General features: G+C 40.7%; 1 protein-coding gene and 1 long non-coding RNA gene across 17 annotated transcripts in view; one reads left to right on the forward strand and one right to left on the reverse strand.

Moving 5' to 3' along the window:
- The window catches only part of LOC307217227, a 105,389-nt gene that overhangs the window by 57,395 nt on the left and 20,311 nt on the right, over positions 1-27,683 (forward strand). The gene's annotated exons all lie outside the window — the stretch shown is intronic.
- MECOM (MDS1 and EVI1 complex locus) overlaps positions 1-27,683 on the reverse strand; it is a 488,986-nt gene that overhangs the window by 32,954 nt on the left and 428,349 nt on the right. For 6 of the 16 annotated variants that reach the window (XM_079977619.1, XM_079977610.1, XM_079977614.1 and 3 more), the window contains 8 exons: positions 25,245-25,347; positions 24,897-25,113; positions 21,990-22,137; positions 19,814-19,970; positions 14,491-14,544; positions 8,538-9,900; positions 8,213-8,299; positions 6,086-6,173 (listed from right to left, as the gene is read on the reverse strand). In XM_079977619.1, the coding sequence (XP_079833745.1) occupies positions 6,086-6,173; positions 8,213-8,299; positions 8,538-9,900; positions 14,491-14,544; positions 19,814-19,970; positions 21,990-22,137; positions 24,897-25,113; positions 25,245-25,347 (2,217 nt within the window). The remainder of the gene's footprint in view (positions 1-6,085; positions 6,174-8,212; positions 8,300-8,537; positions 9,901-14,490; positions 14,545-19,813; positions 19,971-21,989; positions 22,138-24,896; positions 25,114-25,244; positions 25,348-27,683) is intronic. The other 10 variants (XM_079977622.1, XM_079977621.1, XM_079977611.1 and 7 more) reach the window with 7 other exon arrangements.

The following is a 27,683-nucleotide window of genomic DNA, read 5'->3' on the forward strand; positions in this document are numbered from 1 at the left end:
CAACCATCTATGTTAATTACTCTATTTTATTTCTGTTCTTCCTTTTGATCCAGAAGGCTACCCAAGGTGGCTCACATAAAATAATAAAATACAGTTCTTTTGGGTCTGTTTCCAACCCACTCTGGCACGTAGCACTCCCCTGGGGTGGCATGTACCGCAACCCACACGTCTCATCATCAGCATTTTATTAGTAATACTACATTTAAAATCTGCCTTCCCTCCACAAAGCCCAGAACAGCGTAAGTGGTTTCCCCCATTTTATTCTCACAGCAACCCTATGAATTTGGCTAGGCAGTAACTGGGTCACAGTCATCCAGTGATCTTCATGGCTGAGTGGGGACTTGAATATGCATCTCCCTACTTTAACAACTATGGCATTATGGCTCTTGGGTTATTGTAGCTGATAAACACCTAACACAGTGTTAGCCACCACACAAAAATACTTCTAAAGATGCAACAGATTTGTGTACATTTCCCACAAGCAAAACAGAGCAATGGTTTGTGAAGTGGGAGAGTGACTAGCATTGATATATAGGGGTGAGAGAGAAGGGTAGAGACAGTTCACTTCATCCACCTTCCACTAAGTCACCTCCGAACTTTGGTTGCTGAACACAGCTACTGCTTTGAACTCAGTGTCTGTGATCACTTCTGACATGACATGATAATCCTAGGAAAATAACACTCAGGAATCACGTACCCACTTATCTGGGAATATAGAATCACAGAATTGTAGGGCCATCTAGCCCAACCTCAGGCATCTCGCTGGCCCATCTGTGAGACCAGGAGGCTGGGCTACATGGGCTGCAGGCCTGATCCAGCAGGCTCTTCTTATGTCCCTTCTTATAATTGCTCCCTGCCAATTTCCCTCCACGCCCCCCCCCCGTTCCTGTTCCCCTTTTTCCCCTTTCCTTTCTCCCCTTTCCAGTACAGTGGTGGCTCGCAAGACGAAATTAATCCGTTTCGTGAGGCTCTTCGTATAGCGGTTTTTTCGTCTTGCGAAGCAAGCCCATTGACAGCTTAGCGGATTAGCGCTATTAGCGGTTTAGCGGCTTTTAGCGGATCAGCTGATAAGCAGCTTATCAGCGGATCAGCTGATAAGCGGCTTAGGGCTTAGGAAAAGGGGGGGGGAAGGGAAAAAACCCCGCAGGAACTCGCAAGACATTTTCGTCTTGCGAAGCAAGCCCATAGGGAAATTCGTTTTGCAAAGCGCCTCCAAAACGGAAAACCCTTTCGTCTAGCGGGTTTTCCATCTTGCGAGGCGTTCGTCTTGCGGGGCACCACTGTATGTATTTATTACACAACCTTTAAAGTAGCTCAAAACCACATTTTTGTTTCATAACAACCCTATGGAGTAGCTGAGGCCCAAGGCCAGCTTTTGCAGAAATCCTGCATTTTATTTTATTTAAAATCTTTATATACTACTTTATATTTTAAAAATATCCAAAGCAGTGTACAACACAGAATTACAAAGCAACACAAACGATCAGTATAAAACAATAGATATATATATAAATATATAGTAGTCCAATCTGGTTGCCGTGTATGCAGCAACATTACTAATCAAAAGATGCCTCTTGGAGCAAGCACCTTTTTACAACATACTTAAAACATAATGCAGTTTATGCAAGCGTAATTTCTCAGGTAGGCAAAGACCTCTCTACCTGTTGAATACAAGACAGAATACCAGTGGCTGTGGTGCCACCACAAGATTCCCATATGCTGATTTCAACAAGTTGGACTGTCTGTATGGGAGAAGGCACTCTTTCGGATACATTTGTTCAGGGCTTTATAAGCTAACAGCGAAACCTCAAACCAGGCTCAGTAGCAAATTAACAGCCAATGCACTTGCCTCTGCTATGTTCACAATATGCTCACAATATGCAACTCCACTGAGCAGCCATGCTACCGCATTCTGTACTGGCTACAGCTTCTGAACCAGCCTTGGCATGAGCCCTAGGCAAAGGCTACACTGCAGTAATCCATTGCTGAGATTACCCAGTGCATGGGTCACTATCGCTAAGCTATCCCTGTCCAGGAACCATCGTAGCTACTGCACCAGCCAAACCTGGTAAAAGGCACTCCTAGTCCTAGCCACTATGGTCACTTGGGTCTCTAGTAGCAACGATTGAACCATTTCAGAGGGAGTGCACCCCCTCCAGAACAGGTGAATTATTTCCTTGACCCAAGAACTGCTTACTTACAGAGCCGTCATCTCACCGGCCCTCATCCATCCCACAACTACATCCAGGCACTGAGTTGGGTCCTGAAAATCAGTACTATCCAAGAGTTCCTACAGCTGACTTACTGTGGATCTCCCTAGTTCCTCAAAATGGGGGTATTAGTGACTAGGCAGTAGTTGTCATACACCAACAGGTCCAGGGTGGGTTTCTTGAGGAACGGTGGCACAACTGGCTCATCACCACACCCTGAACCCACCTGGTCATAGCCGCTTCCTGCCTAGTCCTTATCAGTCAAGAGCAGCAGGGATCAAGAAAGCACATGATTGGTAGCACTGCTTCAGGGACCTTGTTCATGTCTTTAATGCCTCACTAACTGCAACAGACCCCACAAAGTAAGATCCGCTGATGCACTGGACATCTCAGTGGGATCTGCAACAAAATTATAGTCCAAGTTGCTGCAGATGCAACCAATTTTATTCTCAAAGTTCGCTGGAGAAGATTTTGACATTCCCTGGACCATCCTGAACAGCTCTGTAGCCCACTTGCTTGTGGATGCAAAGTAAGCTATTCTCTGCCATGCAACAGGCATGATTATGAGTTCTAGCAAGTGTTTGGTTGGCCTCACAGTTGTCCAGTCTACTTGCAGCTCACTGGAGTCCCTGGGAGCAATGAAAGCTCCAGAGTGCTGAAGCAATCATGTTTATGGCATGTCACATCTCACTGTTCTGTATTCGGATCACCCTTCTCACATTCTGGGGCAGAAATCAGAGTAAGAGTACATCCTGTTCTATGCATTGGATTTACAGCATGCCAGCCTAAACACCAAAACACACATTGTATTTGCCACTGAGAAGATGTTGAAAGCATTCACCCTGTAGTAACCGATTCCCTGTTGTATCATTTTGATTGGGTCTATCACATTGCACATCATCCATTCTTTCCGTCATATGTGAAGGCATAAGAACTATTTCTTGTGAGTTCCCCCATGTGAACAGTTCAAAAGCTATGTCAAAGAGCAATCACTTTATATAGAAGGCAGTATTTTGCTAGCATTCTCATGACAAAACATAAATTGTAACTAAGTTCTCATACTCTAGCTACTGCTTTATGCTGGCTCTCAAAGAACAATTAGAACAGTTATGGAATGCTTAACTCACCATCGATTGGTGATAAGAGGAGTAACAAAGAAAGATGGGTTTGACTCCATATTGTCTCGATTTATATTGTTTATTAACAATAGTACAGTAATCTCCCTTTCGTCTCAGTCACAGCAGCCACTATGGAGAAAATATCTCAAGGCTCTAGACTGAGGTATACCCTGTGGATGTGAGCTTAATGTGTAATGTAAAAGATTTCCCAAGTCTGTTTTGATGCCATGAGGATGACTGCATATGAGACTTAACATCTGTGCATGCATTAGTCCTGGAAGGAAACACTTTATGCTTGGTAATTGTTGTTTTCTAATTCAAAATACCAATTGCGATACTAGGGTTGAGCCTGGAGCCTCATGCACACACAAAATAAAATATAAAAACACTGCCAAGCCCCATTCTGTGCCTAATAAGCATGGGACCCCTTTGCCCAGCAGCGCTATGGCCCATAGATTGCAGCAAAATACTGGGCAAGGTTTTGCCCAGTGTCTTCCCTGTGTGATGGGCTCATGGGAAAAAGCTGTCCAATGAGCCCTTGCTGAAGAGGGGAAGGGAAAACCTATATAAGGCTGCTTCCCCTGGAGCTCACAGCCATTTTGCTTTGAGAGCTTCCTGCCCACGGTGGCACCCTTGGTTAGAACAGTGCTTTTTTCCGGAGGGATGCAGGGGTACACATACACCTAAACATTTTGTGAATCTAAGTTTGGCCTCATTGAGGGGCAGTATTTCAATATGAGTAGGAAAATGAGAGTATCCCTAAAAAAAAAAAAATTAGAAGGAAAAAAAAGCACTGGCTTAGAGCCTTCACTGAGCAACTGAGCAATTTTGGGTTGCTGGTTGACAGAGCCAGAAAGGATTTCTTTTTCTTTCTTTCTTTCTCTCTCTCTCTCTCTCTCTCTCTCTCTCTCTCTCTCTCTCCCCCCCTCCCTCCCTCCCTCCCTCCCTCCCTGATTGGCACTTGGTTGGGGTTTTTTCTGCCTTTCCCTCAGTGTAATTATGGCTTTCATAATAATAATAATAATAATAATAATAATAATAATAATAATAATAATTTATTGTTATTTATACCCCACCCATCTGGCTGAGTTTCCCCAGCCACTCTGGGTGACTTCCAATCGAGTGTTAAAAACAATACAGCATTAAATATTAAAAACTTCCCAACTTCCTTGGTTAGACAGAAGAACATTTTTTGTATGAGGACAGAAATGGCATTGGTCAGGATCAACATAGTGTGGGGGGGGCATAAGGGGCCTAAGGGGAGGATGAACCATGGCAAACCCAATTGTGGGTTCGGTATCTGCCCAGCTGGAATCTGCACTCTGGTCCCTAGTGAGACCTTGCTTGCTTGGCTTGCACCACGGCAAGGTTCAGCGCTGGCCGACTCCTGTCGTGCAGGTTTGGAGTGATCTAGACTCAGCAGATCCATCCCATCAACATGGGGCTTGTGGAATGATGAAGTGATCCAGGGACCCAATGCCATGCCAACCCTTGCCCTGTCTGCTGCTGTCAATGAAGATTTGGCCTGATTTTATCCCGTCACTGTTGTACAGTCTGGCTATTTTGCTGCTCTCACGGGTCAAATAGTGCACCTGCCTGGGCAATGTACTGCATCCCTATAATTTTGTCCTGAAATGTCCTAAGCCAGGTTTCAGTTAGTATAAACTATGCATTCTTTATCCACTTATTGGTAGATTCTTATGAAATAAATCTTCCCTGAATGCCAGCTTACACTAATTTTTGTAATATTATGGACTACCACAAATACAGTCACTGACAGGTTCTCATATCCTTATCCTCTGAGCTTGGCCATGCTTGCTAAGCTGCATATAATCATTTTCAACAGCAAAACAGTGGCTTTCTACAGTACTGTGGAACAATCATATCGGTGTTTGCCTATAGTGTTATAAATGAAACATAGCAATAGAAATTAGAATTCCAAGATCCTAGACCTTTGTTTAGGCTACTAAACTAGCACAACCAGAAGAAGCAACCCTGACCTGACAAAACAAAAATGGTGAAGTCTATGCAAGCAGTGCTCAATTTTATCTCATGCATCAAGAAGTTACAGGTGACAAAGGTTATGTATTAAGGTGGACCCACAAATTCCTGTGGCTTAGAAACAAAATAGACCCTAAACCTCTGACTGAGCCTGTCTGTCATGCTTGGGTTGGGCATTTTTGCCCCCTGGCAGGTATGACATAAGCAAATACCAGAAGTTGCTCCCTGTTGACATATCTTGAAAAATTGAGAAGTAGACATATGGTGGATCAGTCATATTATCATTTCACCAGGTGCTTTTGTTTGGCATAACTGCATAAGAACTTAGTTTAACAAGCCCAGCGCCTTAAAAACAGAGGCTAGAAATTCAGGGAGGTGCTTTGGGTGTGCCTGGCATTTTGCTCATGCCAGTCTGCATAGTGTGACTTCTGGGCATTTTTCTTAGAGGCATTCATGCCAGATGAAAGACTACTTCCAATACACCCTAAGGGGCTTCTCTTGTGGCATCTGAGACACACAACCCCAGAATTCCACTGGGCATGTGGAGACAGTTGCACTGTTCTCTTGAAGTCTTCCTGAAAAACATTTGTGAAAAGTAAAACAATGCTACGTGGTTTGTTTCTCCCTGCTCACTAAAACTTGTATGTTCTAGGAAATCCAATAATGACTAAGATTCCCGTCGTTCCTGTGCACCTGCGTCTATGGCTTAACATGTTTGTTTACCATCACAACATCTTGATTATAAAAAATACTTACTTGTGGGTGGAATAAGAATCCTGGGGATGGTCTCAAGTACTTTTCTTTTAAAGCTTCAAGTGGGTCAGTTAGCTTTCTTTTTTCTACTCTGTAAATGTTAAAATAAGAATGTTCTTGTGATGACTCAGTCTCACATATGGATAACTATTTGATAACTTGGATTCAGAACAAGAGGCAAAACTTCTCAGGCACAAAGATCAAAGACAAGGAGATGCAATTCACTATGCTCTTTAATGTCAATGAGGCTGGTGGGCACCCCTTAAAAAACTACGCCAATGGCTCTGGAAACATTCCAGTTTCAAGTATCTACTATTATGCGCAACAGAAACCGCTGAGTGGTCTGAGCACAGTTATCAAAACCATAACTATATTATCAAAACTACAGAGTTGAAATGGCCAATTTTCTATGGAACAAAATCAAATATTAAAAACAAACAAACAATCGGACTGAAAATTTTTCTATGAAGCATTTATTATTGTTTTACTATTAATAATATTATCTGCTTTTGAAGTATGGGAAATGAGTTCCAAATATGTCAGCATCGACGCTCACCACTTCAAATACAAAATACATCTATTTCCATATTCATATTTTCTCCCCCCCCCATAAGATTATGTTTTTTTTTGTAACTCATCATGATGGTCTGCCAAGTTTATATCATGTCAGTATTGGCTAACTGTTTAAAGAATGAGAGGATTTTTTGTTTTACATTTGGAAGTTGTAGATTAGTTAAGTTGTGCCAAGTGACTGAAGCAGCAAATTCCATAGTAGAAAAATACTACAGAAATAAACAAAATGGGGGGGGGGAGAGAATAATTTTAACAGGATGCTATATTTATTTAGGTCTAAATCCCATGAATGAATATCCAGATGTGATATTCGAAAACAGCAAGTTGGCGTCATTCAGCACTTGTTCATAAACGTAGGCCAGTTTTTCCCAAACTTTATTCTTTCAAAATATAAAAATAAAATGTTCCTTTCCCTGTTTAACCTGAACAGCATAGTTGTAGAATATGTAAGAGTAAAAATTACTCACACTCAGAGGAGCCCCCTCACTCCCTGCGTTTTCTGCATGAGTCACTGATCTGGGAAGCAAGGCCAGAGCAGTGACTAAAGTGCAGGCAGATTGGAGGCCCTTCTGAGGGTGGGTAATTCTGCTGCCATCTCTGCATTGCGGATGAATGAGTTTCTCCACTAGAGAGAGAGTGCCATCCAAAGCAGAGGTTCATTGAAAGGATCTTAAGCCACAGCAGTAAATCATGCAGAGATGCAGTGAGCTCTCTGCTCTGTGGGTAGGTTATTGAGGGCTTTAATTAAAGAGCCTTTAATTATTTAATTAATTTAGACAACTCTTGCTGTACTCTTGCTGTGTGCTGGCATATTACATGGGAATGAACACCTTAGGCAGCCGGCAGCCGTTGTTATCCCTTGTCCAATTGCGTTTTGTTTAGATTTTTGTTCATCTGTTCTTGTGGTATGCTTTGCTCCTTTGCAACACATACGCACCTACGGCTGTACACCAATAGAAGTCAATACACTCATGGGAAACACACTAGTCTGCATTGTCAGGGGGCAGCTAGAATACTTCCACTCACGAGGAAACTATATTTGGGTACAGCTGCATGCCTGATGATAGATCCATCAATCTTGGGCTCTTACTTACAAAGAGAGAAACTTGGCTAGCCTGCCATTTGAAGTGGCAAACTTGGGGGAACAATTTATTGTATTGTCTTTCCAGAGATCACAGGGAAGACAGTACCTATTCAATGTGGCAAATAAAGAAACTATTTTATGAAAACCCTGAAAAATCTCTAATCAGGGATATCAAATTGAATTTGTTTGAATGCACTGGCTCTTTTGGGTGTCTCCCTGGATAGATCCAGAAAATAGCATACAATGCTATTTCCCTTTGGAATAATTGTTCTATTGTCCTGTGTTCAATAAGATATCCGAACACACTAAGTAATATTTACTATTATTGTTATTTCATTGCTATATTACTATTTATCATGCAGTTCCTTTGGCATTAGTTGTAATACTCTGCACAGCAGAGTGCAACAAACACTTCCCAATAATTAAAAACAAATCAGTAGATTACTTGATTGTAAATAAAGGCAGAATTTTACCCTTGAGTTCCACGTTGTGTTGCTATGGTACAACGTGTTTTGAGTTCTTGAGTGAAACACCTTTGATTGCAGTGGAGATCGACGTTCCTAGTTTGCAAACAAAAGCTGGATTTGACTGCCAATTTTTAAATACATTATTTTTTCTGAAGGGAAAATTGCTTCAGATATTATAATTATTTTGTATTAAGAGAATAAATGTTTAAAAATCCCCAGTCCCTAAGCTGCATTCATTCAAATTTCAACTATTTGTGCATTTTATTACAGCAAATAACTGAGGACCATAGGCCATTTGGGCCATCTGTATAGCTTGTTTCATGTGTATTACCTGTAAATGGGATCCATAAAGAAAGGTGTTGGCCTTGCATGTTGCAAAGAGATGTCCGATGACTTCCTTGATTCAAGATCAATATCTCCTTTCTTTCCTCCAAACACATGGTTTTTCCGAGGCTCAGTCTGTTTTGTACCACTAGCTCGACTTCTGCTGCCCATACTCAAATCTAGAGGCTGGTCCTGGTTGGTCACTGATGGAGCTGCTGGTTTTGAGGTTATAGGAGTAAGTGGTTTCTCCTCCTTACGTTTAGTGGTAAGGTCAAAGGGAGACTCGGAGTTTCCCTTTAAGATCTTCTTTGCTTCACCTGGCGATTGGGGTTCCATTTTCAAAGGTAACGGTCTCAAGTCTCTATCAGGAAATGGGTACATTGACTGAGAGAATGCTGGAAAAAATGGGAGGGGAAACATGGAAGGGTAAGGTAAGGCTCCAACCTTTTTGTCCTGTAGCCCCACAAGTCCTGTCGAACCAAAGTATTTTTCAGCAATAGAGGCAATGGCCTTTATAGAATCATTCACAGCTCCTGACACCGCAGTTTGCTCCTCTAAAGATGGTGAGAAGATGGAATGATTGCTGTATTCTTTCTTATTATTTACGGAAGCCAAATTCTGCAGAGAGTTTACTTTGTCTTTGAACATTTTACCATTTTCTTTACATTTCTCTTTATCACTTTCAATGTCACTTTCCAGATCAGAGCCAGAGGTGGTCTCCAGGTCACTCCCACTGGGGGTACTGACATCATCAAGGTCACTACTCTCTGACTGGTCACTGATTTTTTCATGTGGCCTCTCTTCGGAGGACCTTTCTGGTTGAAGCTCCACTGGCTTATTTTCACTTAGGTTAGGTGGGTGCTTATTTAGTGCCTTCAAAATATCCTGGGTAGCTGGCAGTGTCTGAGGATGTGTCATGAGGGGACTTTGACTTTTGATTGATTGGTCTGTGTTTGGCAGTCCTTTAACAGGAGAACTAGCAGGTATCAAAGGTGGCCTGTGGTACAAGCCTGAAGGAAACAGACCAGGGAAGCTAAAAGAAAATCCAGGAGCTGTTGGAAAGGTAAGACCAGCAGGATGCCTATTGGCACCAAAATAGTCAGCAAGGCCCGGATTTGCATGATTCATATTAACCATGGAAGATTTATCCATAGCTGGGGTTCCAGGAAGTGATATGCCTTGGCCAAAAAATCCTCCTGCCGCAAAATGGTTCTTGCCCTCACAAAATCTCCTGTGTTTATTTAAGGAAGACGTAGTGCTGAACATTTGTCCACAGTCTTTGCACTTGATTTGGGTTCTGCAATCAGCATGCATACGCTTATGACGGCAAAGGTTTGAAAACTGAGTATAGGACTTATGGCAGACCTCACCTGTGTGTAAACAACAACAACAACAAAAACTCAGGATTTAAAGTAATTTTTTCTGTTCCTCCTCCCCACACCACATTCAGTCCCACCCAGCTGCTTTAAACTGAGCATCTGAAGTCTCTTACACTTTTAGAAAACTTACTTAGAGCTCATTCCTAAACACGTTTACTCAGAAATAAGACCCACTGAGTTCAATGGAATTTATATCCTTGTATATGCAACTATGATTGCAACCAGCATTCCTATGTGCATACACTTAAGAGTAAGCCCCATTTAACACAGTCTGTTGATTTGAATGGGTCTGTTCTGAGTATGACCAACAATGGACAGCACCAAGGCCTTAAACATGTATAGGGGCTGCATTGTTAGTCAGACATCTGAAAGGATGAGTCTGAGTGCAGATTGCATGTAAAAAACTGTCACAACCACCAAAACAAGGAAGCCAGTTAGGCAAATATAATGAGAAGCAGAAAATGAAAATCCCCACATTTCTTTCCCTTTTTTAAAAAAAAAAAAATCAACATTAGTATCATATTGTTTTATTGTTCATAATATCTGACAGCCTTGAGTGTTTATATGCATTGGCCAGGATCCAGAAAAATCCATGTGCATGCACCTGAAACCCCTGTCGTCCTTCCGATTCAGCAGTCCCCTACTTGCAAGTTGAGAAGAGATACAAAAACGTTACACGCAAGCCAATCTTTTGCACATATGTGGAGTTCTGGATTATGGTCACTGCTTTATAGTACAATGATATAAGACATAAGACATAATTGCAGAAGAAAATACCATATTGACCCCAGAAACACTTGCGTATGCATGAGTAACTTGACCCCGTGGTTTGCTCCATTATTTTGATTGCACAAGCATATAAAGTTACTTATATCTAAGAAAGTCTGAACAGAAGTTACCACAGGTTTAGTGCTTTTGATATATACTGCTATATATATACTGCATAACCATGATAGCTATACTGGACTGATTTTGGAAATAAGGTACTGTGGTTGTATATGTGCACCATGAACAAAGAATACATTTTCTAAGCTATTTTCTACAGTTGGAACAATTCCTGTGGTCATTTACTAAAACAAATCTGCATTCAGAACAAATGTGTGCTCTCGGCAGGGCCTTGCTAACACAGGTATGTGGCAAGTTTTCTTCAAAATCAGCGCAGATGCAAGGAGGACCTGCAACAAAGCATTGCTGTTTGTGGCATGCTGCCGTAAAAGATTTCGGTCATTCCATTCTCCTTCCAGTTTTGTGTCTTCCTCGGTTGTTACTTAGCATTCCATGGTCACCGAGCACAGCTAGTAGGCTTTGGGCTGTTGGGAGGGGTCCCCTCCCGCTTAGGGTTTTCCCCTAAAACACAACAAAAAACATACTTCTGAAAACCTTAAGAGTTCCTGGCTGATTCCTCCCTTTTGTATGGGAATATAATTGGCACACACAGCCTGAAATTTTAAAATAGATGAGCCTGCAGTAAAATGTTGTAGCATGGGGTGTTGCAGTCAGTCATCCAGGATTATACTGTTCCATTTCCCCTTCAACTCGGTTTTCTATCTCCTCTACCCCAACAAATCAGTCAGTATTCCATGGCCCCTGAACATGTTCAATTCTCACTGAGCTTATTGAGGGTTTCCCCCCGTCAAGGTTTTCTGTCCTTCTGCAAAACTTAAGGTTCCCCCAGGCTTGCTGACACTTCCCTCCTGGGTGTGGATGTTGCCACTTTGGCTATATATCACCACTCTAAACTCTAAATAGCGGGTATGGTTATTATCCTTATGCATTAAAACTCAGCTTCCTCCAGTAAAGAAGAGCTGAACAGTTTAACTTTTGCTCAGTTTGTGTTATATCACAGGCTCTTGCCCTTCACACATCAAAGCCATACAACAATGCATATTGTGCATTCTCAGACCTTCTTAACAATTATTTTAGTGGTTTCAGACAGGCTGACATAATTTACAATGGCTCTATTTTAAGCCTGCAAAGGAAACTGAATTGAATGTATCCCATCCTGCACTCTTGGTTCCCATGAACTATAATCACGTCCTCTGACTTCCATGTACACCGTGGCTGATGCTAACCTTCCTGCTCTTATAAAGCTTATCCTTGAGAACCTGCCCGCTTGTTGTCTGTCTTAAATGTTTACCCTGTAGCTATCTGTTCCCATCACAACAACAAAGACTTCCATTGTCTGAGAAGGCCCTGATTCCACCTGTCTGGCTCAGATGAGTTGCCTTGCTGATATCTATCAGACAACAGCTAGAGTAACAGTTGCAGGGTTGGGTGCAAGCCAAAGAAATGTACAATTCAGGAAGAATGTAATTGCTCTGTATCAGCCAGGGTTCCTGTAAGATACCTTTCATTCATAAGGAATGCTTCAGCCAAAAAAAATGTATTAACAAAAAAAATTACTCACACGAGAACAGTAGCAGGTTTAATTTGATCTTTCTAAGTGTGAGGGATTTCCCCTTATTTTGGAGAAAATATCACACAGATTGGAGAAACATCTGGAATTTTTTCTAAATTAAGTTTTTCGATCCGTCAATTTAATTTGGAATATTTATTGCTTTTAAAGCCCAATGCAGATGGCATTCCTCTGTCGCAGTGTTCAGGACTTCTAATAGTGAAGTTGCTATTGATTTGTATGGTATCCAACTTGCAATCCTATAAATCTTATTATTGAACTTAATGGGGCTTGCTTCTGAACAGAATTGTATGGGATTGCACAGTAAAGAAATCACAGGTTCTTAACTGGTCTGAAGGCACATGGTACAGTTGCACTGGTGAAATTTACTAAATAGATCTTGGCCAAAGTAATATCCAGGTGAGAGACTTTGAGCTCTTGTAGAAAAGACAGAATACAAATTTAACAAAGAAATAATAGATTTGATATGCAAGCAGGAAGACTTCTACTATATACAGAGGTACTCAGTTATTCCCTTTCTTAAAGATAATAGGCTGGCACTTATTTACACATGAAAATACATCAGAGATATACAAATATAAAATGGCTTTCATGCCTAGCAATCTGAGACACAGCTGACATAGTGGTTAAAATTTAAAACTAAGCAGACAACAATACTACCAGTTGAGATGAGTAGTTCTTAATGGCCTTCACAACAAGGCAAGATTAACAGGTAGGGCAAACATTCACTTTTAAAATTATAGCTGAAATCATTAATTAATGCATTAAACTGCAGCACACTAATACATTGATACAATGGAGAGAGGATAGGAGACCCCTTGCAGATTCCATTATGTAACCTATTGTATCAGTAGCCATAAATGTTCAAGATCTGCATAAAAGCCCCAATTCAGGTTGGCCCCATCTCCTGATTCAGCAGTTATGTCTGGGATGATAGCAAGAGGCAGAATGAGGAAACAAGTACACCAGATCACTTTGCGCTATAGTAGTTCCGTCCCTCATTTGGCAGTTCTCTCTGCTACTATAAAAAGAACTGCCCTAATCTCTAGCTTGGGGCCTACAGGCTTCACCATTCACTTCCATGGAACAGGGCAGCTTTCTACATAATGCTATTTGCACAAACGGAACCCTCTCTCCAATTACAATGGGTGGAAAAGGTTTTATGGCCCAGAACCCTGACACTCAGAATGAGTTTGTGTAGTAGGGTTGTGCATTGCCACCACCAGTCAGGTGATGCTTTCAGTAGTTCATCACAGAGATAATCCTAAATTTATATTGACAGAATTGTTGGGTTTTGGTTAAATTAGTGAATGATGTGGCTGTGCAGGTTAGGACTGGAAACCAACTATTTAAAACAGAAGAACGGTTTGGGTGGATCAAACTAAGTCTCTCAAGGCTGCAGTAGCGAATTAAATGCCTCAGGAAGCTCACAGGAAAGGTTGTGATGGTAATGGTCATTCATTATTGTTTGCCTTCAATCTATGGTAATCAGAAGCTCACAATAACAGAGAGCGTAAAAGAAAACATAGGATGCATTCATTTGAATTCTTGTGACAAAGACAGCGTTGAAATGGAGATGAACATATTTTTGTGCAAGTAAATAGAATGAAAGTGCTTTAAAATTTGTCGTGGGTGGAAAAGGATTGCCTAATGCATGGTAGAATGTGAAGAGACCAATAAGCTTCATTCTTAGTGTAGCACTCCAACCCTGCCAGTCCCTTTAACTTCAATATACATTTTTACTTTAAACTAAGCCAAGTCAAGCTATTACAGGAGAGGATCTACAGTGAGACATTTTCTCTTCCACCTTGATAAACCCTTATATTCTATAACATTACATTCTTATATTCTATAACCTTACATTTGCTTTAAATTTCCAAGCCAGAGGTCTTATTTCCCGGCCTCTATGTTTTCAACACCGTCTTGACTCTGTACTCATCTAACCATTGCAATCCTTCCCACATCAGATACCAAATACATTATAATCCATCAATGACTTAAGCATTTAGGACCAAGAAATTAGCTAGAAGTGAAGTTCGCATATTTTCTGCTTATTAAACACATGACTGTTAAGTGCTATTTTTAATGCATTGCTGTCTATTCCAACATGTGGTTTCTATTTGAGCAAGCTGGAGGTTTTATGAAGGCAGGCAGTGTGTAATTACCTTTGTGTTGGTGAGTTGGTGTTGGTGAGTTTGCTCCCAAGCCAGGGCGGCATACTGTAACGAGAGACAGTTGCCATAAACAGACTGAGAAGGTACAGCATGGTGTGTGGCCTTTTTGCTGGGAATCAGATATCTCTGCTCTAGGTGACCCTCTACCCCCAGCCACAAGCGCTCAGAAAATCCTACCCTGACATGTGATCTTTAAATTCTTTTGTTCTGTAATTACACGGCAATTATTCATAATTGTCCTATGGTTTTTTCTGTCCATCATCCTTTGCATTTGAAAAATCACAGTTGCTCTTTTGGTTACACTAGCAATTGCTGATTAATGAAAAAAGTAGGGAAGAAGCATTTTCCATGTGATTTAATTTGAAAAGAATGGCAGAGCATCTGAATTTTCTTTTAAAGAAAAGAAAAGAAAAAAGGAACTGGAGCCGCAGGGTATGAATGGTCCCTATATGGCTGGAAGCTATTGTTCACTAATTATTTTATTTTCACTAATATTTAAAAAGACAGCCCTGTGATGTCAGGCAAGGGAAAACAAATCTTTAAACAACGGTCATAACTGGGTCTGGTTAATTATGTTTTCGCTTGCTTAAATAAGTTGAAGCACAAATATATAAAAATATCAACCATTCCAGGAGCAGGACCACAGCCCTCTGAGGGAATTCTTTTAAGCCATTAAAAATCATGTTGATATATTATTGAGACTCAAGGCTCACACAGATTCATTCAACTGCTCCCTTGATGAATGTATGGAGTATGTTCTCGTACACTGAAGAAGTTAATTTGAGAGCTACAGGAAGCCGGTCGTTGGTTCTCAAGAGTTTGAACCACAAGTCCCCATGGGCTGATATGAAATTGCAGGTTGGCCCCTCTCTCCATTAAACTGGCTTCCTGTTTGACCCCACACCTTCATGCTGTGTGTATCTGGATTCTGTGGCCCAGTAGTGCAATATAGCAAGCTTAAAAATTCTGTTAACTGATCCTTCCTTGGAAGCTCTTTGTACATTCAATAGAAAGTAAAACCACATTATGCTGTTTGACCTGATGTCAGAACAAGAGGGGTAAGGCATGGAATTAGGAAGGATTCACATAACATTAAAAGTGATCTGAACTTCCCACCGTGAGAGATGCAAGTCTTGAAATAAAGACATGCCACTTGCCTCGCCATTGGGTAGATGGGCAAGATCGTTTCATCAAAACATGGATTAAAAAAAAAAAGATGCTCAAGTCAGTCATCCATTCCTAGTTTTCTTTTAACATCTTATACTGCTTGCCCCTCACATTCAGATAATCTATATTTCAATCTGCTTTCAGAGTCATGAGAATTGACTCTCAGACATTAAGTAGTTAATAATTTAGAATTAAGTAGTTAATTAAAAAACTACATAATTCTCAATTATTAACTACTCAGTGTCTATGTCTAATTAATTTGCTAACCCACAGATTAAAAATTGGCTATTTAATTACAATTACTAACATCATAATGATATTGATGACAGTGGGGCAGAAGGAAGATCCGTATTTATTTTCCATTTTTATGCTGTTTTTTTATCCAAAGGGCTCTCAAGACAGCTTGATATAGCAATCATAAGAACTCCCTGTGTGCCGTGATTTACTTAATTTTAATTAGAGCAATCCCCTGAGGAAACAGTGCGTAGTGTTGGCATCACTGTGTCAAATTATTGCTGAGCTTCTACTAATCGTCATGCAGTGCCTTAAGGTATCTTCCTGAATAGCATGCAGTTGGTTGATTTGGGCAGCCATGAGATCTAACTTTAACTGTAACAGCTGTGTTTATAGCGCTCTTGCTAAAGTTGATCAATAGGATAGGGCAGCACATAGACTTTCCAATTGAAAATGTTTTAGTGGAATAGAAGCCTGCAGTCAAAACATTGGCTGCTTGTTTCAAATCAATATGTAAAATGCTATTCAGCCTCTCCACCAACAGACTTATTAGACCTGTTGTCCCCCGTAGGGTGGCCAAATCAAATGAAACAATAACAATAAAAGACACATCTAGTACAATTCTCCTATCAGGCTCTACACTGGTAATGTAACCTTGGTTCCCTGGCCCACAGTTCCCAGCCCAATTTCCCCCCTTGGCTCCTCTTTCCTTCATTTACATATCTCATTCACCAGTGTTTGAGTGCCCCACTTCCTCGGTCGATGAGCATGAGACTCTTAATCTCAGGGTTGTGGGTTCAAGCCCCACATTGGGCAAAAAATCCTGCATTTCAGGGGGTTGGACTTAGATGACCCTCATGGTACCATCCAACTATGACTCTTTGATTCCTTTAGCCACTCTCCTTCAGAATTCCTATCCCTCTATAGCATACAGCCTTTCCTGATTTGCACACCTTTGTGTTCCTTCAGAGCTCACTCTTTCTTGTGCCCTTCTTGACTTAGTGCCCTTTTGTCCCTTTTCTTCAGGACTTCTCCATCTTCTCTTTCTTCAGTTTGCTTAGCTCTTGGCCTCCTGTCCTTTCTTCCCTGTGTGCTGAGACCTCTTCCAAGGATGTTTTCTTCCCCTCATCAATGCTGGAGTGCAAAATGCTTTGTTCCCTGAGCAACTGAACATTTTGTGCCACACCAGCTCAGCCAAACAGTTCCCAAAGGTTCCACTGCCAGAAGTGCCATGCAGTATAAACTGCTGTGTTTTATTGAATATAGACATTTCTCTCAACTAAGTTAATAAAATATTTACTGTACTGAAACACCACCACCTAGGACTTATGTGGTGCCTTGGAATCATCCAATCACTTCGCATACTGTATCTCAAATATCTTTTAAAAAATTCAAACCTAGGATCAGCTAATGGGAAAAGTATGAATTCGGTCACTGGTCAGCCATATTGTTGCGAACAACACACAATTCAAGGGAAACGGATACACACACAGAAATCATACATTCAGAGACAGACTCCTTCCTGCTACACTTTTCATTCTGCTTTGATAACTCCTGCAGCCACTGCAAAATTCTGAGAAGCAAGGAATGTCCAGGGCAACGGATGAGGAAAAGGCAAACACTCGCCACAAGATCCCGGGTAATTGTACCATGGTGCAGGTAGCAATTTGACTGGGCCCCTCTTTTACAGTTTATTTTTATCCAATAGTTAAGTTGTCCCCAACAACAGCTTCCAAGAACTGTGGTGACAGCATCTAGGTTTATTCCTCCACTTTTTTATCTGCATTTTTAAAAATAAAAAATAGTAAAATATTGAGTTGCCGTGACTTCTGCTTAGATAAATTTGAAAGCAACTGAATAGAATGAAATATGTTCGGTGATAAAGCTTCACTGCCATAATTCTCAATGTGGACAGCTACTGAAAGGCTCTCACATAACTAAGTCAATAAGGATTCTTTGTTGAGTTTGTCTATGAAGATGGCCTCTTCCTTTAGGAAAGAGTAGCTAGAAGCTGTTTTGAAATTAGCAATCATTTGGAACGATTCCAGGGTTTTCGGTGGTTTGCTCAAGGGAATCTCATTTGGTGAAATCTTCTTACACTTTATTAGTCACATCCACCAGTAGCTCTTCTTCCTGAGGCTACATTAAGAATAAATAAATAAACTTACAAAAGGTTCAAAGCATAATTAGACTTGGGCCTAGGGAAGTATGCCAGAGCACACAATATAAAATGAGGTTATAAAAGTATTTCCAGAATTGCCTACAGAGTCTCGGATACCAGGCAGCTTCTGAAATGAAACAGGCAGGAAAAATACACAGAGTGCTCTCCTCCAAGAGTTGGTCCATATGGGAACCAAAAGTAGCATCCCTGTAGTGAATTCTCACCTCCTTGCCACAAGGTTTACAAGCTCTAACCAAATAGAGGCAGGCATCATGAAGTGGCTATCCTCAATAGCAACATGCAGCAGAGGCAGAGGATCTCCTCCATGATCATTACTTCAGGGAAGGAAAGTTCGTGCCATGGGAATGCCTTTGGGGGTGGAATTTTTAGGAGCAAACGAATGTGTAGGCTTAATTCTGGCTCTACAGCCTTCCTCTGAGTTTGTATTCCTCTCCTGATTTCTACACGGTTACTCCCGTCTGCTTTCTTCTGTGCTATGTTGCATTCCATCGTCCCACATACCCTTGGCTGTCTATGTCGTTGATGCTGCTCCATGCAAGTTTACTACCATAGCCGTAGCCCAGGGTGACATCTTTTGAAGTTCAAAAGAGAAAGGTGAAGTAGATTACAAAAACAAGGTGCGTCTTGTGGCTACACTGCAAGTACCCTAGAAACTATAGCAGACTCACTCTGTGATTTTGAAGTAATCTCTATGTGGTTCTCAAAGGCCTTTTAGTGGTTAGGTGCTATTTTCAGCAATTCATTCATTCACTGACTACTTCTAGCACAAACCAGACTTGGTTCCTTCACTATCCTGTTTTGGCACATGCACTTTTTAAGCACATAGGATCACATTTATTAGGGTGTGCATGAAAGCAGATTGTACAAATTCAGCATTTATTTTGCAAAACATATAAAATTAAAAGTGCGAGGAAAAAAGCATGCATAACCAACCACTGTGCCAATTTGATAGTGAGGAAAACACCTGAAATGAAATGTGACAAGAGTGCCGATTCTACATAGACACATACATGCACAGAGAAAGAAAGGGAGTGGCAGGCCTTCAGTCAGCCATGCCACATGGGAAAGTGACCCCAGCTTCCCTGTCACATATAGACTGAACAGACACCATTTGCAGAGCTTGGCAGAATTTTAAAGGCATCTGTTGCAAGGTGCCCTTTCTGTACCAGGGAGATTGCAGATAATTATTCTTATACCAAGGGTTCCCGTACATTCATAGAACAATAAGTTGGCAGTATAATCCTATTAAAAAGTAAGCCCAATTGGGTTCATTGGGACTCATTCTCATGTTAAGCGTGTCTAGGATTGAAGCCTAAATTATGTTCCTTAAGTCTTATTTAACTTCCTACAGTTAAATCTGCTAGAGTATCTGCTTGTGGGGAAAGTAATGAGTGAAGACCATATGTTGAGACTGGAAATTAAATTTCTAATAATTCTGCTGCCTGAAATAAGACAAGTCCTCCCCGAACACTTCTTGAGCAAGTCCCAGAACTACAGAGGTTGATAGGAGTAAGAAAATTGCTTGTCAGTGCAATATATGGCTCCAGACTTTCCACCAACACAATATTTTATTTTTCTGATTAAAGGCACAATCCAGTTAAAGACAGTTGGGAACCGTCTGATTAAAGACCGTTGGGATTGCTAATGCTTCAATGGGAGCATGTTTATCTGATTCCGCATCTTGCTAAAAAAAACAGACACAGAAGCTTAGTGGTTAAGTGGGAGACTTACATATAAAAGGCTTGACACTGCTGTGGATATGTTTGTGCTGTTTGAGGCCTGAAGAAGTGGCAAATGTTTTACCACACTCTGGACAAGCATGCGCACGAGCCCCAACGTGCTGCGAACGAATGTGTCTCTGGAGGTTGCTGGGGTCCGTGAAAACCTGCTAGGAAATGAGTACTGATTAAACACGAAACTTTGATGCAAACAAGGAAAAACAACAACACCAGCAATTGCATAAGACTCTAGTCAAACCAGGAGGCATTGCATATGAAATAGGCAAAAGTTGGCTTTTTTCAATAGTTTATGCGAGTTCAGTTATGTAAGTGAATTAAAAGAAGAGGTGACTTTTAAGGCCTGTCTACAGTACACATTTAAAACAGCGTCAAACACACTTAAGGGCCCTGGCTCCCATACAAGAAACCCTGGAAACTAAATTCTGTGATGAAGCTAGGGGCTTCTAGCCACTAACCATCAAAAGTGCAACTCTCAGGGGGTTTTGGAGGATGCCATAATGGTTAAACATCTCTGCAGTTTCATTTATTTTGCATGTTTAGCTTCACTGAGGGTATACAGTATTTAAGAGAAAATACATTTTAGAATTTATAAACTGTATAGTAACAATAGCAGCCATTTCCAGCATAATAAAATGTAAAGACAGCAATAGACAGATGTAAATATTAGGTTGGATCCTGCAAAGGATACTTATCGAGTAGATCCACTGAAATGTGACTTAGTTAGACATGACTTTCAATAGGTCTAGCCTAAGCATAGCTAAATCTGAACCTAACCTTTTGCTACTTTTGTTGTCATCATCATTACCATTCCAGTACAGTTTGCAACTATTAGCTTCTTTCTTAAACCCCTAATTCTGTCTGTTGCTGATATTCCTAAACCAGGTCCCTACTCATGGTTTACTAAGAACTGCAATGTCCTGACTGTCAAAGCTTATCCTTGCCCTGTTTTGTTAAGTAGAGAAAATGGAGGATGGGTTGCAAATGGGCAGTAATTCTTGTCTATTGGACTGTAGCTCCCTAGGGGATGAGCCAATTACATATTGCTGCATGTTGCTGGGATCCTAAATGGATAGGTCACAGAAATTATCTCCATCGCCTTCATAATCTCAAGTGTTTGCTTAGCCTTCATAGAAACAAAACTCAGCAAGCATTTTCTGCAACACTATTCAAATATATTTCAGAACAATGTCATCAATAAGACCTATTGATAGTTACTAAATTTACTAAACGTTTCTGCTACACCCACGCATCCACCCCCCATGTTTCATTTGTGGTACTTAAACCATAGGCACAAACAATTTTTTTTATGCTGTATTTTACACAAATAGATTTGTGCTCCAATCAGTTCACGTAAGAGCAGACATTCAATACCATGACACAGCATCTCATAAACAGAGTTATTTGTCTTCTACAATGTCATATATGCAGATTCTCACATATAATCTGCTCCTAAAAGGCGTATATTGGACGGTATTATTTCCCTTTTGTTATATTGTTCAAGCAGTGAGAGTAAGCAGCTGACACAACACAATGGCTTAATTGCCACAAAACTATACAACCCTAAATCCTGGTTTCAGTAGTCACACAAGTAGTTTTGGCATTCAATCAGTTGCATTTCCCTATTGGTATATTGAGAGTTCTGTTATGTTAGATAAGAATTAATAGTCCATCTGACTGAAAACCATCAATGGATTTCAGACCCCTTGCTTAGGCGGGTGTGCTCTCTACAACATCAAAGTGACCCCATACGTGCAAAATATGTACCAAGCTCTGAGTTAGATGTCACTATCAGCAGCTTCATGTGATGCACTGAAACATTTCAGGCTGCAGATGGATGAATCAAGTTTGAATGCTCTCCCACATTAACAAAAACATGTTACAGCACATACAAAACAAGCACGCACAAAAATGTCAGGGAGAAGGTTCTAACCTAGCTTTCTTGTGGGCATCTTGCCTTACATATGCAGGGAATCATTTGTACACGAGAGAAGCTTTCAAATCTGATCCCCTACCTGTTGCCTGAAGTGGTCCAGTCCAGTGGAAACGTCGTATGAGGTATCATGTGCTTCAGTGTTGAAGCCAGCCCTAAGATGCTCAAAATGTTACTCTACATATCATAAGCAACAGTGCATATACAAAATTCCAGGCACCCTACAATTTCACTGTACCTTGGCACAGTTTTCACATTCATAATGCTTCCCACTGTCATGGGACATCTGGTGGCGTATCAAGTTGGATTTCCAGTTAAAGGCTTTGGGGCACTGGTCACACTTGTACTCCCTCTCTTCGGTGTGCGACAGCATGTGCTTTTCTAAGCTGCAAAGATACAAGAAGAAGAGGCTCGGTGAGATGGTGACTCAAGGTTTTTGGAACTACATAGACCTTTTTCCTGTTCCAAGAAGTGAAGAGACAGGAGCCTATTTCAGGAAGTGGAACTTATTTCAGTTCAGGGAATCAAAGTAGTCATAGAATAAGAATCTCCACTCCTACGATGAATATCACCCATAGGATTGCACAATCAAAACCAAAAAAAAACAAAAAAAAATCCTTCCAGTAGCACCTTAAAGACCAACTAAGTTAGTTCTTGGTATGAGCTTTCGTGTGCATGCACACTTCTTCAGATACTTCTTCAGAAGTGTGCATGCACACGAAAGCTCATACCAAGAACTAACTTAGTTGGTCTTTAAGGTGCTACTGGAAGGAATTTTTTTTGTTTTGACTATGGCAGACCAACACGGCTACCTATCTGTAACAGGATTGCACAATGTTAGTCACAGTCACAGTAGATTTATTGAAATCAATAAAATTTGAGGTTACAATGTTTTTTGCTTAGGAAAAGGACACGTAAGAGGGAGTGTGATAGAGATGGTGGTTATCAATGGCTACTAGTAATGGCGATTATGTATTACTTCCCGGATCAGAGGCGATATGCCTCTGAGTACCAGCTGCTAGGCAACGCAAGCGTATCTTGTGTTGGGAGTTTCCCATAGGCATCTGGTGGGCTACTGTGAGAACAGATTGGCAGACTAGACGGGCCTTCTTGGTCTGATCCAGTAGGACTCGTCTTACTCTAAATAGAATATACACTTTTTGTAGTTGTTAAGAAGTGCGGCTGCTAATTTGGACTATTCACAAGACTGGTTCAACCTACCGTATTCAGTTAAAAATTTAATCCGTATTGACTATCCCATATTACAAATGCTTCAGTGAATCAAACCTTAGAAGCAGTTCTTGGAGGAGTAAGAACCTCTTAATGTGTGTGCAGCACACTCAGCCAATACATTGCTACGTCTTTCCTCAACATATGACATGGCCCTTAGGAGATGATACACTAGAAAGAGAGGCTCTCGCTGCCTACTGATCCAGTGGAATATGGTTTTTGCAGCAATATCTTATTTGACTCAACCAAAACATGAGAGTTTAATGTCTTTTGGGCAACAGGTGAAGGCCAGGCCTTTACATGTTTAAATTATATTTTACAATATAATTTTTATTATATTGTAGCTTTTTAGATTTTTCACCTGACTTGATACTAACATATTTTGCCACTCTGTCTGGTTTCCTTGTAATTTTTAATTGGACTGATTATGTTTTTAATATGTGTTAGCTGCTTTAAGAGTCTTTGGTTTGAAAAGCAGGATTAGAAACATTCCAGATAAATAAATAAGTAATATTATTCTGCATCTGCTGTGGAATCCAATCTGTCACTGTTATGTGTAGCTATGAGTCATGCTTCTCGTCTTATTTAATGTTACTGTTTTCTTTCATAATATTTCACATGTAATTTACTATTACTTCCACCATTAATCCTCAACATAGATTTAAAATGGTGTTTGGCTGTCCCCCCCTCCCCCCATTAATTACACATACACCAGCTTGCATATATATCAACAATTCCAATTGCCACCTGAACATTTTTTTGAAATAGAATATTTTCTCTATATTCCTTTTCCTTGAACTGTTTCTGTCATGTATTGGACTTTAAATAATTTAAATGTTTTTCAGCCAAGCTGACGGTTCTCATTTTTCACCCTTTCCCTCTCAGTGGCAGAGCAATTTATGATTTGTCTTTTGCTGATATTTTTTTCTGGCCTTTGTTCTGAGCCTTTAATACCCTTAAAGGCCTTCCCCAAAGAAGAGTTTTCTAAGCACGAGGAATGCAGAGTTGTCATCCATCTGTTCCTAAAGTCCAGACATCTTCCCTCAAGGTTGCATTTTTGCTGCAGTGATATTGTAGTTTCCCAACAGTGGATGTGCTCACTTATCCAAGAGAACCTTGGCCTGAAAATGGTTTCTGTTTGTGCACTGACTTTCAAAACCAGACACTGCCTTCATAATTAGCTGGAAGTTAAAATAATTTAGATGAAAACAGCAGCTATAAATCTTAAAACACCATTTTTTACATATTTATTCCTTGTCCTTTAGCAAATACTCAAAGTGCATCTCTGACCTCTTCCATCACCACCAACACTAGAAGTGTAGATCTTGCCAACTTTGTAGCTTTTGACCTCTCTAGGCATTGCATACTCACTGAGCACAGCAGGGACATGTCCTCCTATATGAGTCCGTCCGTCCCCCCCACTTGAGACCATGAGATCAGTTCCCTTCCATTTTTTGTGTGAAATCTGTATTAGACATGATCAGGAACCCCAAGATTCTAGAACTCTATTTCTAAAAACATCAAGACAAATTCCGCACTGCTGTCTTTGGCAAACATGGGTAATTTGTTTATTTGTTTGTTATGGATCAAGACCTGATCACTGGTTTACACACTATCCTCTACTGTGTTCTAATTCCTCACTTTCTGCTGTTGGCTTATTGTTAGTTTTTGTTTGAATTACTTTATGTTTTCTTATTGGCAATTTTATTAGCTATTTTAAAGTTGCAAACCGCTATGGAATTCTCTAATGATCATCAGTTACTAAATATTTTAAAATAAAAATAGAAATAAAATAAAGATTGATTTGGGTCTTTCGTAACCGTCCAGGGGTCCTTTACCTTTTACCATATATATTATATATTTTTATATAGTGTCTCTGTATGTTTTGTTTCTCTTAAAATATGCCTGTTCCTACCTTTGCACATCAGAGAACACTTGGTCACATTCTTTGCACTCTTGAATGTCCTGCATATCATGGAGGTCATTCTCCTTGTCAAGCTTTGGCTGAAATTCCTCATCCACCATCGAAAATGCTGAGTGAGGTGTGCTGCATGGGAATTTCTGATGGTCCACGAGATCTGCTTTGGACTCAAACAGCTGGTCACAGTCTTCACACCGATACTGACGCTCCTCTGTAAAGCAAATCAGTCATTACTCTCAGTGGCCTTCAACCAATGCGAGAGGATAAATTTGCTCTAAGTGCTGATAATTAGGGAACTTTCTGTATAAGCTATTTGACAATCTGCCATAAGAAATTGCTGACCATGAATGTCTGGAGCCATAGGATCGTGTAAATAGTCTTCAGTCTTCATGAACAGAAGGAGCTCTTCTCCAGCTTCAATGTCTTTCACCACTCTGTAATATATCTGACAGAGAGAATGGCAAGTGAGTGACAAGAAGCACACAGTAACCAAGAGGGGATTTTCTACATATATGTTGCAGCAAAAATATGGGGTCATATTGGCCATATTGGTGGCACAGTGTAAAAGGAGTGGCCACAATTCAGTGGTAGAGCACATTTTTGCATGCAGAAGGTCTCATTTAGTTCCTCACACTTTCAGGTAGAAAAAGGATCTCAGGTATCTATCTACCTATCAACCAACTTTGCTGGGAAAGTCCTCTGCCGGAGACCTTGGATTGCTGTTGCTAATTAGGAGTGGACAGCACTGGGCCAGAAGCACAAATAGTGTTACTCAGTAGCAGTCCTGAAGCCAAAATAATCTGGCAGAAGATTTATCCCAATAGCTATTATTCCTATGCAAAGAAAGCTGTATTTCCATCAAGAAATATGCTCAAGAGCAAGCTGTGTGACAAGCAAAATATTATTAATGCTTGCTGACAATTCACAAATCTTCCTATAACATGGGCTGTACAGGTAATTCATTGAATAAAATTTCTTACTGAAGTGCCAACTGAGAAGACAGGTATATTCAAATGCAGTCTTTTAAAAAATATATAAATAAAGACACACCACACACAAGGATCAACTTTTCTCCTAGTTACATCAGCAGGGGGAGAGTGATAATTCCACTGGGCAAATAGGTAGGAAGTCAATAATACAATGACAATCCAGTCTGCATTATAAGCATTGGGATACACCAAATTAATCATAAAGAACAACTGCAGTGCCTTGGGTAAGCACATAGCCAGATATCACTCAAAGTTTACTATGCAACCTGATCCACAGGGATGTGCAGAAATGTTCTGCACAGCTTTACGTGGTTAAGCTTGTATTTCCAGGTTAGTCCTGGTAGATATACCTAGGATCACAGTCTTAGCTTCCTGTGTGTAAAGGAAAACTCCACCTAAACAGCCCCATCAAACATCAAAGCATCATTTGCACGTTTGAATTTGCAGCCTGTAGTGAAGAAGGAAGGAAAGCTAACCTGATGGCTATGCTCTGAAAAGGAATAGGAAGAACAACCAAATCAGAGCTAATTCCAGTAGTGGGGCAGGTGGGGCACTGGCTGAGAGCCCAGGCGCTCAGAGGGGAACCTCACTGGTCCCAGCCCTGCTGGCTGCCCTTTAGGGGTAGGAGAACCTTATCTGTGATCCCCAAAGGCCTATAAAAAGATGACTTTAGGAAGAAAAGCTCACTGTCTTATTGTTTCACTCAGAACCTGCATTATGGAGAACAGTTTTCACAGGACTTTGATAAAAGACAAATGTTCAAATAAGATATTTGAACTAATTCTAAAAGCACTGGCTACCTCTGTTCATTTATCAAACTCAAATCAAGCCTTCTCTTTTTTAAAATAATTTTGTGACAACTCTTAATACTAGGAGGATACAACAATGGGGAGGGGGGTTCAAAAGAAACAACTATTTTGAATGCTTGTCGGCCTAGAGGAAATTCTCAGAGACTGTAGGGAAAAGGCAGAAGTTTCAGTGACCCACACCAATGGCAAAAATCCACATTGCTCAAAACTATGGACTGTATGTGCACGCAGTTCTTACACAGCTCCAGTAGGTGGCTCTAAAACCCAATTGTTTCTTTTCTCAGAAAAAGCCTGACCACAACTATGTGCTGAGGGGGGGGGGGGGGTGTCTACAAATACCTTAATGAAGAGTATTGCATTACTCCAGGTTTATTTGCTTCTTTCCTGCCCCCACCGTTAAAAATGCAGCATTGTTGTTTTTCTTTTTAATACTAGCAGTAGTTCAACCACCTGAAGAAGCCAAGTCATATATTGCCGAGTGGTGTTGGGATAAACAGAAGGAATTTGTATGTTACATGACATTTCCAGAGAACAAGCTAAGGCCACATTGCGGCTGCCTCTCCAAAGGCAAAAGCTCTAAGAAAAAAGCATTAATCATACAATGTGCAGGCTGCTGACTGTTAGCTACGCACCTTCCCCATAAAAGTAGAGATTTGGGGCTTCTGGAGTTTCCACTCCCACTTCTGTCAACTCCCTTTTCCTCCTTTAGTTCTCCAAAGTGAGAGCTATCTTAGCCAAACCATCTTTTAGGTTTATAATCTACATTCCCGCCCCCCCCCCGCCCCCGTCGCCCCTTTCCACACACACAAAAGACAAATGCTTCCAAGTAGCATGTTTCATTCTGGAAATCTATTTCCCCTAAGAACACAATGGCATTCTCTCCACAATCTGAATTACCTCTTTTGTTGGCAGCTCTCAAAGGTTTAAGTTATTAGCTTCCTTTCCAACAGCATGCTGACATTTGAATGGTGACATATTAGAAC

Source organism: Podarcis cretensis (assembly GCF_951804945.1).
Source record: "Podarcis cretensis genome assembly, chromosome: 5".
In the NCBI taxonomy this organism is placed as follows: Eukaryota; Metazoa; Chordata; class Lepidosauria; order Squamata; family Lacertidae; genus Podarcis; species Podarcis cretensis.